Source organism: Lipotes vexillifer, unplaced genomic scaffold, assembly GCF_000442215.2.
Source record: "Lipotes vexillifer unplaced genomic scaffold, Lipotes_vexillifer_v1.1 scaffold875, whole genome shotgun sequence".
NCBI lineage: Eukaryota > Metazoa > Chordata > Mammalia > Artiodactyla > Lipotidae > Lipotes > Lipotes vexillifer.
This window is the reverse complement of record NW_006792177.1, coordinates 2,371,526-2,390,911: the sequence shown is the minus strand read 5'-3', so window position 1 is coordinate 2,390,911 and position 19,386 is coordinate 2,371,526. Positions and strand designations below refer to the sequence as shown.

The following is a 19,386-nucleotide window of genomic DNA, read 5'->3' as shown; positions in this document are numbered from 1 at the left end:
TAAATATTACTAAATTGTGGTGCAAAGTGGTTATATGAATTTATACTCCCACCAGAAGCATTCAAGAGGTCCCACTTTTCCATATCCTGGCAACACTGAATAATGTGAAGCTTTTTAAAGTTTTTTTTCCCCAAATTAATAGGTGTGATGATATCTCATTATTTTAATTTTCTTCTCCCTCATTACTAATGATGTTGAGCATATTTACGTATGTTTATTGAATTTCCTCATCTTTGAAATGTCTATTCCAATTCTTTATGCATTTTTATATTGGGTTGTTTGTCATTTTTATTGCTTTACAGAATTCTTTGATATAATCTGTCAATAATACTCACTGTAAATATCTTCTCCCAGTGTGTGGCTTACCTTTAAAAAAAAAAAGTTTTATTAAGAAATAATTCAGGGACTTCCCTGGTGGTGCAGTGGTTAAGAATCTGCCTGCCAATGCAGGGGACACAGGTTCGAGCCCCGGTCCGGGAAGATCTCACATGCCACGGGGCAACTAAGCCCGTGTGCCACAAATACTGAACCTGCGCTCTAGAGCCTGTGAGCCACAACTACTGAGCCCATGTGCCACAAGTACTGAAGCCCACGCACCTAGAGCCTGTGCTCCGCAACAAGAGAACCCACCACAATGAGAAGCCCGCGCACCGCAACGAAGAGCAGCCTTGGTTCACCGCAACTAGAGAAAGCCCGCTCGCAGCAACAAAGACCCAAAGCAGCCAAAAATTAAAAAAAAAAGAATTCACATACCATGAAATTCACCCATTTAAAGTATACAATCTGGGCTTCCCTGGTGGCACAGTGGTTGAGAGTCCGCCTGCCAATGCAGGGGACACAGGTTCGTGCCCTGGTCCAGAAAGATCCCACATGCCACGGAGCGGCTGGGCCCATGAGCCATGGCCGCTGAACCTGTGCTCCACAACGGGAGAGGCCACAACAGTGAGAAGCCCGCGTACTGCAAAAAAAAATAATAAAAATAAAAAAATAAAGTATACAATCCATTGCTTTTTTTCCCCTAATGTTTATTTATTTATTTGGCTGCATTGGGTCTTAGCTGGGCACACAGGCTCTTCATTGCAGCACGCGGGCTCAGTAGTCATGGTACACTGGCTCTCTAGTTGTGGTGCACAGGTTCTAGAGCGTGTGGGCTTAGTCACCCGTGGCATGTGGGATCTTAATTCCCCAACCAGGGATCGAATCTGTGTCCCCTGCATTGGAAGGTGGATTCTTAACCGCTGGACTACCAGGGAAGTCCCCATTGGGTTTTAATATAGTCACAAAGTTGTACAATCATCACTACAATCTAATTTTAGAGTATGTTCGTCATCACCCAAAGAAATCCAGAAGCAGTCACTCTCCATTCCCCCTCTCCTCCAAGCGCGTGGCAACTAATAATCTGCTTTCTGTCACTACGGATTTGCTTATTTTAGATCTTCCATTAAAAAGGAATCAAATAGGGCTTCTCTAGTGGCACAGTGGTTGAGAATCCGCCTGCCAATGCAGGGGACACGGGTTCGAGCCCTGGTCCGGGAAGGTCCCACATGCCGCCGGAGCAATTGAGCCCGCCAGCCACAGCTACTGAGCCCGTGTGCCACAACTACTGAAGCCCGCGCGCCTAGAGCCCATGCTCCACAACAAGAGAAACCACCGCAGTGAGAAGCCTGTGCACCACAACGAAGAGTAGCCCCTACTTGCCGCAACTAGAGAAAGCCCGCGTGCAACAACAAAGACTCAACGCAGTCAAAAATAAAATAAATAGGTTTCTAAAGATGGGGGAAGAGTAAGACGTGGAGATCACCTTCCTCCCCACAAATACATCAGAAATACATCTACATGTGGAACAACTCCTACAGAACACCTACTGAACGCTGGCAGAAGACCTCAGACCTCCCAAAGGTAAGAAAAAAGAAAAAACAGAGACAAAAGAATAGGGAGGGGCTCTGCACCAGTGGGAGGGAGCTGTGAAGGAGGAAAGGTTTCCACACACTAGGAAGCCCCTTCGCGGGCGGAGACTGTGGGTGGCGGAGTGGGGAAGCTTCAGAGCCACAGAGGAGAGAGCAGCAACAGGGGTGCGGAGGGCAAAGTGGAGAGATTCCCGCACAGAGGATCGCTGCCAACCAGCACTTACCAGCCTGAGAGGCTTGTCTGCTCACCTGCCGGGGCAGGTGGGGGCTGGGAGCTGAGCTCGGGATTCGCAGGTCAGACCCCAGGGAGAGGACTGGGGTTGGCTGCGCGAACACAGCCTGAAGGGGGCTAGTGCGCCACAGCTAGCCGGGAGGGAGTCTGGGAAAAAGTCTGGAACTGCCTAAGAGGCAAGAGACCTTTCTTTTGGGGTGCACAAGGAGAGGGGATTCAGAGCACTGCTTAAACGAGCTCCAGAGACGGGCGCAAGCTGTGGCTATCAGCACGGACACCAGAGATGGGCATGAAGCGTTAAGGCTGCTGCTACAGCCACCAAAAAGCCTGTGTGCAAGCACAGGTCACTATCCACACCACCCCTCCCGGGAACATTATGCAGCCCGCCACTGCCAGGGTCCCGTGACCCAGGGACAGCTTCCCCGGGAGAAGACACGGCATGCCTCAGGCTGGTGCAACTTCACATAGGCCTCTGCCACCACAGGCTTGCCCTGCACTCCGTACCGCTCCCTCTCCCCGGCCTAAGTGAGCCAGAGCCCCCTAATCAACTGCTCCTTTAACCCCGTCCTGTCTGAGCGAAGAACAAATGCCCTCAGGCGACCTACACGCAGATGCGGGGCCAAACGCAAAGCTGAACCCCAGGAGCTGTGCGAACAGAGAAACGGAAATCATTCCCAGCAGACTCAGAAGCAACGGATTAAATCTCCACAATCAACTTGATGTACACTGCATCTCTGGAATACCTGAATAGACAACGAATCATCCCAAATTGAGGTGGTGGACTTTGGGAGCAACAATATATATATACATTTTTCCTTTTTCTCTTTTTGTGAGTGTGTATGTGTATGCTTCTGTATGTGATTTTGTCTGTATACCTTTGCTTTTACCATTTGTCCTAGGGTTCTTTCTGTCCTTTTTTTTTTTTTTTTTTTTTGGTTTTGTTTTGTTTTGTTTTGCTTTTACCATTTGTCCTAGGGTTCTGTCTGTCCTTTTTATTTTTTTTTTCTGTAGTTTTAGAGCTTGTTATCATTGGTGGATTTGTTTTTTGGTTTGGTTGCTCTCTTCCTTCTTTCTTTCTTTCCTTTTTTTAAATTATTTTTTAATAATTATTTTTTATTTTAACAACTTTATATTACTTTATTTTATTATTTTTCTTTCTTCCTTCCTTTTTTCTCCCTTTTATTCTGAGCTGTGTGGATGACAGGGTCTCGGTGCTCCAGCCGGGTGTCAGGCCTGTGCCTCTGAGGTGGGAGAGCCGAGTTCAGGACATTGGTCCACCAGAGACCTCCCAGCTCCACATGATATCAAAAGGTGAGAATCTCCCAGAGATCTCCATCGCAATGCCAAGAACCAGCTCCACTCACTGACCAGCAAGCTACAGTGCTGGACACCCTATGCCAAACAACTAGCAAGACAGGAACACAAGCCCACGCACTAGCAGAAAGGTTGCCTAAAATCATAAATAAGGTCACAGACACCCCAAAACACACCACCGGATGTGGACCGGCCCACCAGAAAGACAAGATCCAGCCTCATCCACCAGAACACAGGCACTAGTCAACTCCATCAGGAAGCCTACACAACCCACTGAACCAACCTTAGCCACTGGGAGCAGACACCAAAAACAATGGGAATTAAGAACTGGCAGCCTGCAAAAAGGAGACCCCAAACACAGTAAGTGAAGCAAAATGAGGGGACAGAGAGACACATGACCGATGAAGGAGCAAGGTAAAAACCAACCAGACCAAACAAATGAAGAGGAAATTGGCAGTATACCTGAAAAAGAATTCAGAGTAATGACAGTAAAGATGATCCAAAACCTTGGAAATAGAAAGGAGAAAATAAAAGGAACGTTTAACAAGGACCTAGAAGAACTAAAGAGCAAACAAACAATGATGAACAACACAGTAAATGAAATTAGAAATTCTCTAGAAGGAATCAATAGCAGAATAAATGAGGCAGAAGAACGGATAAGTGACCTGGAAGATAAAATAGTGGAAATAACTACTTCAGAGCAGAATAAAGAAAAGAGAATGAAAAGAATTGACAACAGTCTCAGAGACCTCTGGGACAACATTAAACACACCAACATTCGAATTATTGGGGTCCCAGAAGAAGAAGAGAAAAAGAAAGGGACTGAGAAAATATTTGAGGAGATTATAGTTGAAAATTTCCCTACTATGGGAAAGGAAATGGTTAATCAAGTCCAGGAAGCACAGAGAGTCCCATACAGGATAAATCCAAGGATAAACACGCCAAGACACATATTAATCAAACCATCAAAAATTAAATACAAAAAAAAATATTAAAAGCAGCAAGGGAAAAACAACTAATAATATACAAGGGAATCCCCATAAGGTTAACAGCTGATCTTTCAGAAGAAACTCTGCAAGCCAGAAGCGAATGACAGGACATATTTAAAGTGATTAAAGGGAAAATCTACAGCCAAGATTACTCTACCCAGCAAGGATCTCATTCAGATTCGATTGAGAAATTAAAACCTTTACAGACAAGCAAAAGCTAAGAGAATTCAGCACCACCAAACTAGCTTTACAACAAATGCTGAAGGAACTTCTCTAGGCAGGAAACACAAGAGAAGGAAAAGACCTACAATAACGAACCCAAAACAATTAAGAAAATGGTAATAGGAACATATGTATTGATAATTACCTTAAATGTAAATGGATTAAATGCTCCAAACCAAAAGACATAGACTGGCTAAATGGATACAAAACCAAGACCTGTACATATTCTGTCTAGAAAGACCCACTTCAGACCTAGGGACACATACAGACTGAAAGTGAGGGGATGGAAAAAGATATTCCATGCAATTGGAAATCAAAATAAAGCTGGAGTAGCAATTCTCATATCAGATAAAATAGACTTTAAAATAAAGTCTATTACAAGAGACAAAGAAGGACACTACATAATGATCAAGGGATTATTCCAAGAAGAAAATATAACAATTGTAAATATGCACCCAACATAAGAGCACCTCAATATATAAGGCAAATGCTAACAGCCATAAAAGGGGAAATCGACAGTAACACAATCATAGTAGGGGACTTTAACACCCCACTTTCACCAATGGACAGATCATCCAAAATTAAAATAAATAAGGAAACACAAGCTTTAAATGATACATTAAACAAGGTGGACTTAGTTGATATTTATAGGGCATTCCATCTGAAAACAATAGAATACTTTGTTCTCAAGTGCTCATGGAACATTCTCCAGGATAGAGCATATCTTGGGTCACAAATCAAGCCTTGGTAAATTTAAGAAAATTGAAATCGTATCAAGTATCTTTTCCGACCACAACACTATGAGACTAGATATCAATTACAGGAAAAAATCTGTAAAAAATACAAACAAATGGAGGCTAAACAATACATTACTTAATAATCAAGAGATCACTGAAGAAATCAAAGAGGAAATCAAAAAATACCTAGAAACAAATGAGAATGAAAACACAACGACCCAAAACCTATGGGATGTAGCAAAAGCAGTTCTAAGAGGGAAGTTTATAGTAATATAATGCTACCTTGAGAAACAAGAAACATCTCAAATAAACAACCTAACCTTACACCTAAGGCAATTAGAGAAAGAAGAACAAAAAAAAACCAAAGTTAGCAGAAGGAAAGAAATCATAAAGATCAGATCAGAAATAAATGAAAAAGAAATGAAGGAAACAATAGCAAATATCAATAAAACTAAAAGATGGTTCTTTGAGAAATAAACAAAATTGATAAACCATTAGCCAGACTCATCAAGAAAAAAAGGGAGAAGACTCAAATCAATAGAATTAGAAATGAAAAAGGAGAATAAATAACTGACACTGCAGAAACACAAAGGATCATGAGAGATTACTACAAGCAACTATATCCCAATAAAATGGACAACCTGGAAGAAATGGACAAATTCTTAGAAAAGCACAACCTTCTGAGACTGAACCAGGAAGAAATAGAAAATATAAACAGACCAATCATAAGCACTGAAATTGAAACTGTGATTAAACATCTTCCAACAAACAAAAGCCCAGGACCAGATAGCTTCACAGGCGAATTCTACCAAACATTTAGAGAAGAGTTAACATCTATCCTTCTCAAACTCTTCCAAAATATAGCAGAGGGAGGAACACTCCCAATCGCATTCTACGAGACCACTGTCACCCTGATACCAAAACCAGACAAAGATGTCACAAAGAAAGAAAACTACAGGCCAATATCACTGATGAACATAGATGCAAAAATCCTCAACAAAATACTAGCAAACAGAATCCAACAACACATTAAAAGGATCATACACCATGATCAAATGGGGTTTATGTCAGGAATGAAAAGATTCTTCAATATACGTGAGTCAATCAATGTGATAAACCATATTAACAAACTGAAGAATAAAAACCGTATGACCATCTCAATAGATGCAGAAAAAGCTTTTGACAAAATTCAACACCGATTTATGATAAAAACCCTCCAGAAAGTGGGCATAGAGGGAACTTATCTCAACATAATAAAGGCCATATATGAGAAACCCACAGCCAATATCATTCTCAATGGTGAAAAACTGAAACCATTTCTATTAAGATCAGGAACAAAACAAGGTTGCCCACTCTCACCACTATTATTCAACATAGTTTTGGAAGTTTTAGCCACATCAATCAGAGTAGAAAAAGAAATAAAAGGAATCCAAATCAGAAAAGAAGAAGTAAAGCTGTCACTGTTTGCAGGTGACATGATACTATACACAGAGAATCCTAAAGATGCTGCCAGAAAACTACTAGAGCTAATCAATGAATTTGGTAAAGTAGCAGGATACAAAACTAATGCACAGAAATCTCTGGCATTCCTATACACTAATGATGAAAAATCTGAAAGAGAAATTAAGGAAACACTCCCATTTACCATTGCAACAAAAAATATGTAATACCTAGGAATAAACCTACCTAAGGAGACAAAAGATCTGTATGCAGAAAACTATAAGACACTGAGGAAAGAAATTAAAGATCACACAAACAGATGGAGAGATATACTATGTTCTTGGATTGGAAGAATCAACATTGTGAAAATTACTATACTACCCAAAGCAATCGACAGATTCAATGCAATCCCTATCAAACTACCAATGGCATTTTTCACAGAACTAGAACAAAAAAATTTCACAATCTATATGGAAACACAAAAGACCCCGAATAGCCAAAGCAATCTTGAGAAAGAAAAATGGAGCTGGAGGAATCAGGTTCCCTGACTGCAGACTATACTACAAAGGTACAGTAATCAAGACAGTATGGTACTGGCACAAAAATAGAAATATAGATCAATGGAACAGGATAGAAAGCCAAGAGATAAACCCACGCAACTTATCTATGACAAAGGAGGGCAAGGATATACAATGGAGAAAAGACAGTCTCTTTAAAAAGTGGTGCTGGGAAAACTGGACAGCTACATGTAAAAGAATGAAATTAGAACACTCCCTAACACCATACACAAAAATAAACTCAAAATGGATTAAAGATCTAAATGTAACGCCAGACACTATAAAACTCTTAGAGGAAAACATAGGCAGAACACTCTGTGACATAAATCAGAGCAAGATCCTTTTTGACCTACCTCCTACAGAAATGGAAAGTAAAAAAATAAATAAACAAATGGGACCTAATGAAACTTAAATGCTTTTGCACAGCAAAGGAAACCGTAAACAAGACGAAAAGACAACTCTCAGAATGGGAGATAATATTTGCAAATGAAGCAACTGACAAAGGATTAATCTCCAGAATTTACAAACAGCACATGCAGCTCAACATCAAAAAAAAACAACCCAATCCAAAAATGGGCAGAAGACCTAAACAGACATTTCTCCAAAGAAGATATACAGATTGCCAACAAACACATGAAAGAATGCTCAACATCATTAATCATTAGAGAAATGCAAATCAAAACTACAATGAGGTATCACGTCACACCAGTCAGAATGGCCATCATCAAAGAATTTACAAACAATAAATGCTGGGGAGGGTGTGGAGAAGAGGGAACCCTCTTGCACTGTTGGTGGGAATGTAAATTGATACAGCCACTATGGAGAACAGTATGGAGGTTCCTTAAAAAACTAAAAAGAGAACTACTATACGACCCAGCAATCCCACTACTGGGCATATACCCTGAGAAAACCATAATTCAAAAAGAATCATGTACCACAATGTTCTTTGCAGCTCTATTTAAAATAGCCAGGACATGGAAGCAACTTAAGTGTCCATCAAGAGTTGAATGGATAAAGAAGGTGTGGCACATATATACAATGGAATATTACTCAGGCATAAAAAGAAATGAAATTGAGTTATCTGTAGTGAGGTGGATGGACCTAGAGTCTGTTATACAGAGTGAAGTAAGTCAGAAAGAGAAAAACAAATACCATATGCTAACACATATCTATGGAATCTAAAAGAAAAAGAAGGTCATGAAGAACCTAAGGGGAAGAAGGGAATAAAGACACAGACCTACTAGAGAATGGACTTGAGGACACGGGGAGGGGGAAGGGTAAGCTGTGACGAAGTGAGAGAGTGGCATGGACATATATACGTTACCAAATGTAAAATAGATAGCTAGTGGGAAGCAGCCCCATAGCACAGGGAGATCAGCTCCGTGCTTTGTGACCACCTAGAGGGGTGGGATAGGGAGGGTGGGAGGGAGGGAGATGCAAGAGTTAAGAGGTATGAGGATATGTGTATATGTATAGCTGATTCACTTTGTTATAAAGCAGAAACTAACACACCATTGTAAAGCAATTATACTCCAATAAAGATGTTAAAATAAATAAATAAATAAAATTTGTATATGAAAAAAGGAATCAAACAATATGTGGTCTTCTACAATTGGCTTCTTTTATTTAGCATAATGCTTTCAATTTTCATCCATGTTATAGCATGGATGGCTAAGTTGGTTATACTATGTATTGTTGTACATATGTTTTGAATTTTGATTTGATCAAATGTATCAGTCTTTTCTTTAGATTTCTGATTTTTGTCTTACTTAAGAAATCCTCCCCTTTCTCTGAGTTATAAATATTAATATATTATTTAATAATTGCAAGTTTTGTTTTTCATATTTAAATTACTTGCAGTTTATTTTGCATATGTCACATAAAGATTTAATTCTTTTACACATTGGTAGTCAATTGTCCAGCACTACTTATTGAATAGTCCATTGATTCCCCCATAGTTTTGTAATGCCTCTTGTATTATACAACAAGGTCTCATATATGTTTAGGACTGTTTACCCTGTGCCATTATCATAGATTTATAGTAAATCTTAAGACAGAAAAGGCATTAAATTTGGTAGGGCAAGTGTCCTCTCCTTTTTCTTCTTTTTTGCAACTGACTTTAATGTTAATGACCATAGGGATCAGTTTTTTAAGTTCCATTAAAAATACCCTGTTAGAATTTTGTTGGAAATTTCATTTAATTCATAGGGTAATTTGGAAAGAATCACCATTTTAATGTGCAGTTGAATAAACATTGGCTATATTATCTCTTATTCCATCTGTTGGAGTCTCTAGTCCTCCCTTTCCCCAGCTCAGAAGTAGACCCTGAGATGAGAATTTGAGTGTAAGTCCCCCCTTATCCTCACTTTTGCTTTCCGAGGTTTAAGTCACCTGCCGTCAACCTCAGTCCAAAAATATTGAATGGAAAATTCTGGAAATAATTCATAAATTTTAGATTGCATCCCCTTCTGAGTAGCATGATGAAATCTCATGCTGCCCCACTCTGTCCTGCCCAGGACGTGAATCATCCTTTTGTCCATCATATCCCGCCCAATAGTTTTGGTTATCAGACTGACTGATGCAGCATCGCAGTGCGGTGTTCAGGTAATCCTTATTTTACTTAATAATGGCTCCAAGGGCAAGAGTAGTGACACCGGCAATTCTGATACAGCAAAGAGAAGTCGTAGGGTGCTTCCTTTAAGTGAAAAGGTGAATATTCTCAACTTAATAAGAAAAGAAAAAAAGTCAGACGCTGGGGTTGCTAAAATCTACAGTGAGAACAAATCTTCCATCTGTGAAATTGTGAAGGAAAAAGGAAATCCGTGCTAGTTTTGTTGTCACACCTCAAACTGCAAAAGTTACAGCCACAGTGCGTAAGTGCTTAGTTAAGATGAAAAAGGCATTAAATTATAAGATATTTTCAGAGAGAGACCACATTCACATAACTTTTATTACAGTATATTGTTATAATTGTTCTATTTTGTTATTAGTTATTGTTGTTAATCTCTTACTGTGCCTAATTTATAAATTAAACTTTATATGTATGTATAGGAAAAAATATACTGTATAGAGAGTTTGGTACTATCCTCAGTTACAGGCATCCAACTGGGAATCTTGGAACATATCCCTCATGGATAAGGGTGGACAACTGTTCCTTGTTTGTGAGGTAATCACAGGAAAAATCATCAGGAGAATGGGGAAGAGACTCAGGGAAGGGAAAGCAGTCAATTGAGTACCCATTCTCAAGCAAGTTCTCACTATGCGCAATTAGAGCTTAATCCTGGGGAATCTTGAGAAATGTTGTGGAACACATGCCTCAGAATCACCCCACCTGAGGAGTGAGAAGCTGGGGTATTATACAACAACTCCTTTCAGTCACTGAGGGCTTCCAGCAGGCATTAATTTCCCAGCCCTTCCAGCCTGCTCATATGGAAGGTGGCTAGCATGCAAGGAAATGGTAAGTGCCAAGGAGCACCAACAGTGTCTGCTAAATCACCAAAAGATCTTTTGAAGGTTCAGATATAGCATGACTCTCCCCTGCCTAAAGTTGTTTTTTGTTTGTTTTTTTTACTGTAGAGGAATCCAAAATTGTTGGCATGACTTACAGGTTTCTTTCTTTCTTTCTTTTTTTAAACATATTTATTTATTTATTTATTTTTGGCTGTGTTGGGTCTTCACTGCTGTGTGTGGGCTTTCTCTAGTTGCAGCGAGTGGGGGCTACTCTTCATTGTGGTGCATGGACTTCTAATTGCGGTGGCTTCTCTTGTGGCGCAGCACAGGCTCTAGGTGCACAGGCTTCAGTAGTTGTGGCACGTGGGCTCAGTAGCTGGTGCGCACAGGCTTATTTGCTCCACAGCATGTGGGATCTTCCTGGACCAGGGCTCGAACGAACCCATGCCCTCTGTGTTGGCAGAAGGATTCTTAACCACTGAACCACCAGGGAAGCCCTGACTTACAGATTTCTATACACCAAATAGCTCCTTTCCCAAGAAGTTTGATCTCTAGCCATATTGAAGCAGCTGGATCCTGCCAAACCCTCAGTTCTTTGCATTTGTTGTTTTCTCTGCCTCTAACACTCTTCCCTTATTCTCTTCCTAGAAAACCCTTCAAAGAGGCAGAGCATTGGAGAAAGATAGAGCTAGAAGCAAAACTCTGTTCTAATAGTGCCAGTATTTGCTTTGCTTAGTGGGAAATGCATGACAGGATATAGAGAGGAGTGTGTAAAGTTGGGCAGCCTTGGGTTTTTTGAGAGAAGTTACAGCATTAGAGAAAAATTAAGGAGGTTCAAGAAAGCCTGAAGAGATTTGTTATCTAAGCTGTGATGTTTCCCTTCATTATTTCTTCACGGAAATTGAAAAAAAAAATTAAATTATTTGTCAAGGGAAAAAATTCTACTCTAATACTTATTTGGGCAAGTTCCTTAACCTTTCTGAAGTCCAGTTTTCTTACCTGTTTAATGGAGAGGACTATACAAAGGCCTGAATATAGGAGGTGAGAATCGTTGGGGGCCAGCTTAGATGTTGGCTACCACAAAGAAGTACATGAAAGGTGCTTGGGACACAGTGTGTTTTTAAATAATAGCTTTTATTATCACTCATTTTCTGGACCCCCTACACAAACGTCACTTCTACTGAGAAGCCTTCCAGACCACCATAGGTAGTTATGTAATAGCTTTGCCAAAAGAATCAAAATTCAATCTGTTCAAGCTTTTATTATTCTGCATGTTCAAGACTGTGATTAGAGGCTTTGAGCGGGGGGTGGGGATCAATACCTCAGGTAAGGACTCATAGCTGGTCCAGGCCTTCCTACCTCTTCTTGTTCCTACAGCCCCAATACCATAGCTAGCCACATTTACTTCTTAAATAAATGAAAAAATAAAAATAAATTAGACTTCATGAAAATTAAAGCATTTTGTTTCATTAAAGATACCCCTTAAGAAAATGAAAATGCAACCCTCAGACTAGGAGAAAAAGTTCCCAATGCATATATCTGGGAAACAAATCATATTCAAAATACATTAAAAAATTCCTTTCATTCAGTAATAAAATATATACAACTTAATTTTAAAAGGTGGGCAAAATAGGGCTTCCCTGGTGGCGCAGTGGTTGAGAGGCCGCCTGCCGATGCAGGGGACACGGGTTCGTGCCCTGGTCCAGGAGGATCCCACATGCCGTGGAGCGGTTGGGCCCGTGAGCCATGGCCGCTGAGCCTGCACGTCCGGAGGCTGTGCTCCACAATGGGAGAAGCCACAACAGTGAGGCCTGCGTACCGGAAAAAAAAAAAAAAAAAAAAAAAAAGTGGGCAAAATACTTAAAAGTCACTTCACAACAGAAGATATTCAGATGCTAAATAAGAACATGAAAAGGTACCCAACATCATTATCATTAAGGAAATGCAAATTAAAACCCCACTGGGATACCACTGCATAGCCAGGAGAATGAAAGTTAAAGATTGGCACTGCCAAGTGTTGGTGAGGTTATGGAACAACTGGAATTGTCCTGCACTGCAGGTGGGGATGTAAAATGAAAACAAACACTTTGTAAAACTGTTTGATGGTTTCTTATAAAGCTAAATATACATGTACCATATGACCCAGCAATTCCACTCTTAAGTATTTACCCAAGAAAAATTAAAACATAAGGTCATGCAAAGACTTATACATAAATGTTTATAGGAGTTTACACATAATAGCCCCAAACTGGAAACAATTGAAATGTCTACCAACTAGTAAATGGATAAACAAATTATGTTTTGTCCAAACTATGGAAAACTACTCGTCAGTAAAAAGGAGCAAACTACTGATATGTATAACAAAATGAATAAATCCCAAAATCATTATACTGATTCCATTTATATAAATTTCAAGAGCAGATAAAATTAATCTATGGCCATTAAAATCAAATCAGTAATTGTCTGGGGCCGAGGTGGGGATTTGATTGCAAAGGGGTCTCAGGGAACTTTCCTATGGTCATGGAAATGTTCTGTATCCTAGCTGGGGGGCGGGGGCGGGGGGGCGGGCACAATGATTCTAAAACTGTAAACATTTGTCAAAATTCATTGAACTGTACTGTACTTTATTATCCATTTTATTGTAAGGAAATTATACTTCCATTAAAAAAAGATTATTGGGGAAAAACTTTTAAGAAGATCCTCTTAACTGGGTAGGGTTGCCAGATTTAGCAAATGAAAAACAAGGGGGCTCAGTTAAATTTGAATAATATCTAATTGCTTATGCATATCTACATTGATAGAAAAGAAAAATATTGCATGGTACATATACTTTAAAAGTATTTGTTATTCATAGAAAATAAATTATAAGTATCTAAATCATACATTTTTGTAATTATATTCTTCTGATCATTTGGTTCTTTTCAATAATTCCTTGTTTTGTGATATTTGCTTATAAAATTCCTTGCAGACACAGTCTGTGTTCATTTTCTTTGTATCATAGCTTCTACAGTGGTCACATCTAACTTCTTTAGTTCTTTTGTCTATTGAACATTCATTAATAAGAAAATATACTCAGCATTAGAATTATGAGCCAATATACTGAACATATACTAGGATAAAGTTAACAACCCTGAAAATTGCTCTTCAAATATGGCTTGTTGAAGCAAATACCATCTTTCATGGAATGAGATGGTTTTTCATTTTTCAGTATTATGTTGCATCTCTTGATCAATAACTTTTATTTATTTTTTATAAATTTATTTATTTTTGGCTGTATTAGGTCTTCATTGCTGTGCGCGGGCTTTCTCTAGTTGGGGCGAGCAGGGACTACTCTTTGTTGCAGTGTGTGGGCTTCTCATTGCAGTGGCTTCTCTCGTTGTGGAGCACGGGATCCAGTAGTTGTGGCATGCAGTCTCAGTAGTTGTGGCTCATGGGCTCTAGAGCACAGGTTCAGTAGTTGTGGCACACGGGCTTAGTTGCTCTGTGGCATGTGGGATCTTCCCGCACCAGGGCTCGAACTTGCATCCCCTGCATGGGCAGGCGGATTCTCACCCACTGAGCCACCAGGGAAGCCCCTGATCAATAACTTTTTAAAATGCTATCCAGTAACCGAAAAAGAACATTGTCATCAATTTTTCTTCCTTTCTTCTTCAACACTATACATGATGATTCCACTGGTTCCCATGCTGGAAGAGTATTTAGTTCTTGTACAAGAATCAAATTCTTCATGAGATGGTAGTCATGAAAAATAGAACTACCATACGACCCAGCAACCCCACTACTGGGCATATACCCTAAGAAAACCATAATTCAAAAAGAGTCATGTACCATAATGTTCATTGCAGCTCTATTTACAATAGCCAGGACACGGAAGCAACTTAAGTGTCCATCAACAGATGAATGGATAAAGAAGATGTGGCATATATACAATGGAATATTACTCAGCCATAAAAAGAAATGAAATTGAGTTATCTGTAGTGAGGTGGATGGACCTAGAGTCTGTCATACAGAGTGAAGTAAGTCAGAAAGAGAAAAACAAATACCATATGCTAACACATATATATGGAATCTAAAAAAGAAAAAGGTTCTGAAGAACCTAGGGGTAGGACAGGAATAAAGACACAGACGTAGAGAATGGACTTGAGGACACGCAGAGTGGGAAGGGTAAGCTGGGACGAAGTGAGAGAGTGGCATGGACATATATACACTATCAAACATAAAATAGCTAGTTGGAAGCAGCCACATAGCACAGGGAGATCAGCTTGGTGCTCTGTGACCACCTAGAGGGTTGGGATAGGGAGGGTGGGAGGGAAGGAGACTCAAGAGGGAAGAGATATGGGGATATATGTATATGTATAGCTGATTCACTTTGCTATTAAGCAGAAACTAACACACCATTGTAAAGCAATTATACTCCAATAAAGATGTTTTTAAAAAATCATTCTTTAGTGCATTTTACACTTCCCTTAAGCAGTGGAGTGCTTCAACAACACTGGTTTCTCTTCTTTCACTTTGCATAATCTATTGCTAAAGAGGTATTATAAACTATCAACAAGAGGTAACTAAGTTTCCCTTAAAGTCAATAAGAATTTGAGGGGCATTTTCTTTAGGATTAAAGTGTGATTCAGTACTTCAAATAAACTGAGGATTCTCCATTTATTAAAGCAAGCTAACAAGTTTCTGAATGCAAGAGAAATGAACAGTACTGAATGCCAACAAAATCACAAAAATTCCTCAATTGTTCAGTTGGCGCTTAAGAAAACAATTTCATGACAATTACATCAACATCAACAGGAAAGACATCAGATGTTGTAAGAGCAGCACCATGCAGAATATGAGCCAGATAGCTAAATGGCTTCCGAAGAAACATTCGTGCTTTACTTCAGCTTTGAATAAACGATGTCTGCACTTTTATGCGAACATCTACCAACATTTGTATTGGTATCATCTCCACCAAAACCAGTACAATTTTCTTCGTTAACTCCTAAGTCAATAAGAGAGTCTCTGCAAAAATCTGCTCTTGTTTCTGAAGTCTCATCTGGAAGAGTCTTTACTTAAAATAACCTTACAAGTGAGCCTTTTCACAAGAAGGTTATTGCACAAGCAAATTTTTCTGCTTTGTCATTACTTGCATCCATAAAAAGATGAGGCATTTAGGGCTTTGATAATCACTGCAATAGTAAATGGAGTTATTATATTTTTAATTATTGCATTCAGTTTTTTCCTGGCATTTGATATTTTGCTTCCAGTTTTGGAATTAGAAAATCTTGCTGGTAGCAGTACATTCAAAGAGTCATTTGAGCTGAAAGACTGATGACAATATACAATGTGGGAGACTGTTACAACTTCTGTTGTGATTATTTTATGTTCTTCATCTAGATTTCTTTTAATCAAAATTTTATCACTTTCTTTGATACAAGTTGAAGAAATCACACATCTTTTACTCTAAGCTGATAGTACATGCTCGTTTATATCTGACTTTCCACCATTTTCAATACAGAATGAACACTTGCATACTGCACAAAGAGATTCAAAAGGAATTTTCCTCATTTAATTCAGAAAATGTATCATGAAATTCACACTTGCATTTTGGCATTTAGGGGTTCAAATATAGCAAATAAAAATGAGGTAACAATTTATTTTCAACAAGGGTGCCAAGAACACTTAATGGGAAAGGAAATGGTGCTGAGACAACTGGATAGCCACATGCAAAAGAATGAAGCTGAACTTCTACCTCATATCAAATACAAAATTTAACTCAAATAGATCAAATACCTATATGTAAGAGCCAAAACTACTAAACTCTTAGAAGAAACTGTAGGGGTAAATCCCTGGATTAAGCAATGGTTTCTTACATATGACACCAAAAGCACAAGCAACAAAAGAAAAAAATAAATTGGATACCATCAAAATTAAAAATTGTGTGCTTCATAGGACACTATCAAGGATGTGAAAAGAAAACCCACAGAGTGCGAGAAAAATTTTGCAAGTTGTATACCTGATAAGGGACTTGTATTTAGGCTATATAAAGAACTATTACAACTTAATAAAAAGACAACCCAATTAAAAAATGGGCAAAAGATCTGAACAGACATTTCTCCAAAAAAACATAAAAATGGCTAGTAGGTATAGGAAAAGATGCTCAACATCATTAGCTGTCAGGGAAATGCAAATCAAAGCCACAGTGAGATACCTCTTCACAGCTACTAGGGTGGCTATGAACGAAAAGACAGTAAGTGTTGGTAAGGAGGTGGAGAAACTGGAACTCTCATACATTGCTGGTGGGACTGTGAATGGTCCAACTGCTTTGGAAAACAGTTTGGAAGTTCCTCAAAAGATAGAGTTACCCAGCAATTCCACTCCTAAGTTATACACCCAAGAGACTTGAAAACATGTGCCCACAGGAGAACTTGTACACGAATGTTCACAGCACCATTAGCTAAAAAAAAAAAAAAAAAAAAAAAAGTGGAAGCAACACAAATGTCCATCACCTGAGAAATGGATAAGATAACCATGCAATAGAATATTATTCAACCATAAAAAATGAAATCCTTGTACATCCTACAACATGGATGAGCCTTGCAAACATTATGCTAAATGAAATGTCAGTAACAAAGGACCGCATACTGTATGATTCCATTTATGTGAAACGTTCAGAATTGGCAAATCCATAGAAGGGGGGCGGGAAGAGAGAGAGAGAGAGAAAGGTAGATTAGTGGTTGCCTATGGCTGGGATGGTTGGGAAGAAATGGGGGAATGACTACTAAAAGGTATAGGGTTTCTTTTGGGCATGCTGAAAATGTTCTAAAATGACTGTAGTGGTGATCGCACAACTTTGTGAATACACCCATTGAATTATAAAAGAAAAAAATTGGTAATAGCGACCAACGCAACAACTGAAAAAGTTGTATTTAATAAATCTCATGGCTGCATCATTGCATCTGTCACAAGCCCAAACTCATATCTAACGGTAAGGTGGGAGTTGAGTCATGAAAGGGTTGCGAACTTGATTTTACGAAAAGCAAATTGAACTCAAAGGTGAATATCTAGTCTGCCTGCAAAGGAGAGCTGTACTTGTAAGGAACAGTCTCCCTTAAAGTCGAAGCTGAGCCAATAAGGGTTGGCCAAAAAGTTCGTTCGAGTTTTCTGTATCATTTTACGGCAAACCCGAACGAACTTTTTGGCCAACCCAATCCAATGTTTTGGTAAGCTAGCGTTCCGGGACTGGCAGTATTTCAGAAGCGTGAGCGTCCAGCGATTGACGGGCTTCCACCTTTGTTAGTGTGGTTACTGGAGTAAGGAAGCTGAGTACCTGTTAACTAACAGAAGTCTGGTCCCTGGAGTGAGGCACTTGCTGATTGGTTGTTGTCTAGAAGCATGGAGCTGTCAATGATTGGCTGACTTTCAGAAGCTCTGGACTGTCGTTGATTTACGAACTTTCAGAAGCCTAGCTACCGGAGTGAAGCTGTTGTTGACTGGCTGGTTTTCAGAAGCCACTGGAGTGAGGCTGTCGCTGATTGGCTGGTTTGTAGAGCCTGTGTACTGATGTGAAGTTATCTTTAAATAATGGTGGTTACTTGATCAGGACTTAGAACTTGAGCAAAAAAAGTCCTTTCCTTTCTTAAATATGAAAAATAAGTACTTTTAATTTCTAGTTCCTTCTTTTGGTCTTCCCTCAGCTAAACTCGCTGGAGACACCGTAGACACTGTACAGATCTTTTATTTGTAAAGGTAGGATTTTCAGTTAGTGATTTAAGCACCAATTACTGTGGCGGAAAAATAGCTCTAATAGTTTTTAATTGATTATAAAAAGATAAATACAGGACATTTAAGGCATCCTGACAAAGTCAGTATACGACGCAGGACAAAATCATTAAATACGTCCTGTATATACAGGATGCCTGGAAACTGACAATTACACAGAAGACTGACGCTCGCTGGGATTAGGTTTCTTGCATACGGCCCTGCAGTCAGCAACGGGTCGAGTCAGAATCTGAACTGTAAAGGGCAGGGATCCTCTGCGGCCCTGTGAGCCCCTAACGTCTGCGCATGGCTGGGCGCGCACCGCTAACCTTAGGTCGGCTAGAAATCTGCTGAACGTCTGAAGGGAGGGTGCACAATTGACTAGCAGCGGGTGAGGAAACAGCAGCAAGGAACCGGCCTGGGAGACCGGGGCACGAAAGCCGAGCACCAGGGCGGTTCAGATCTCCGCGCCAGGGACCTGCTGCGGCAGCAGAAGGCTTTGCTGGAGGCCGAAGTGACTGGGCGGAACGAGGCCCCGCCCCGTGTGCGTGGCTGGGGGCGCCGCAGAGTCCCACTCCACGATGCGAAGCCTGAGGACAGGCCAGAGCGGCGGCGCGGTAGCTTTCACTCTGGGCACCCACGCTCTCAACGTCCAACCCGGCCGCCTCGAAGCTTAAGGAAGACTCGACCCGCAGCCGTGCGCTTGCCCCCACCCCCAACCCGTCCCGACACCCCCATCCGCGCTCTTTGCGCGGGTCCAGCTCCGCCCCCTCCCCCGACTCCGCCCCCGCCCCC

General features: G+C 40.1%; 1 protein-coding gene across 1 annotated transcript in view; it reads left to right on the top strand.

Moving 5' to 3' along the window:
* The window catches only part of DNAAF9 (dynein axonemal assembly factor 9), a 189,723-nt gene that overhangs the window by 15,447 nt on the left and 154,890 nt on the right, over positions 1-19,386 (top strand). The window contains exon 2 of the mRNA XM_007465433.1: positions 18,977-19,342. Coding sequence (XP_007465495.1) covers positions 18,977-19,342 — 366 coding nt within the window. The remainder of the gene's footprint in view (positions 1-18,976; positions 19,343-19,386) is intronic.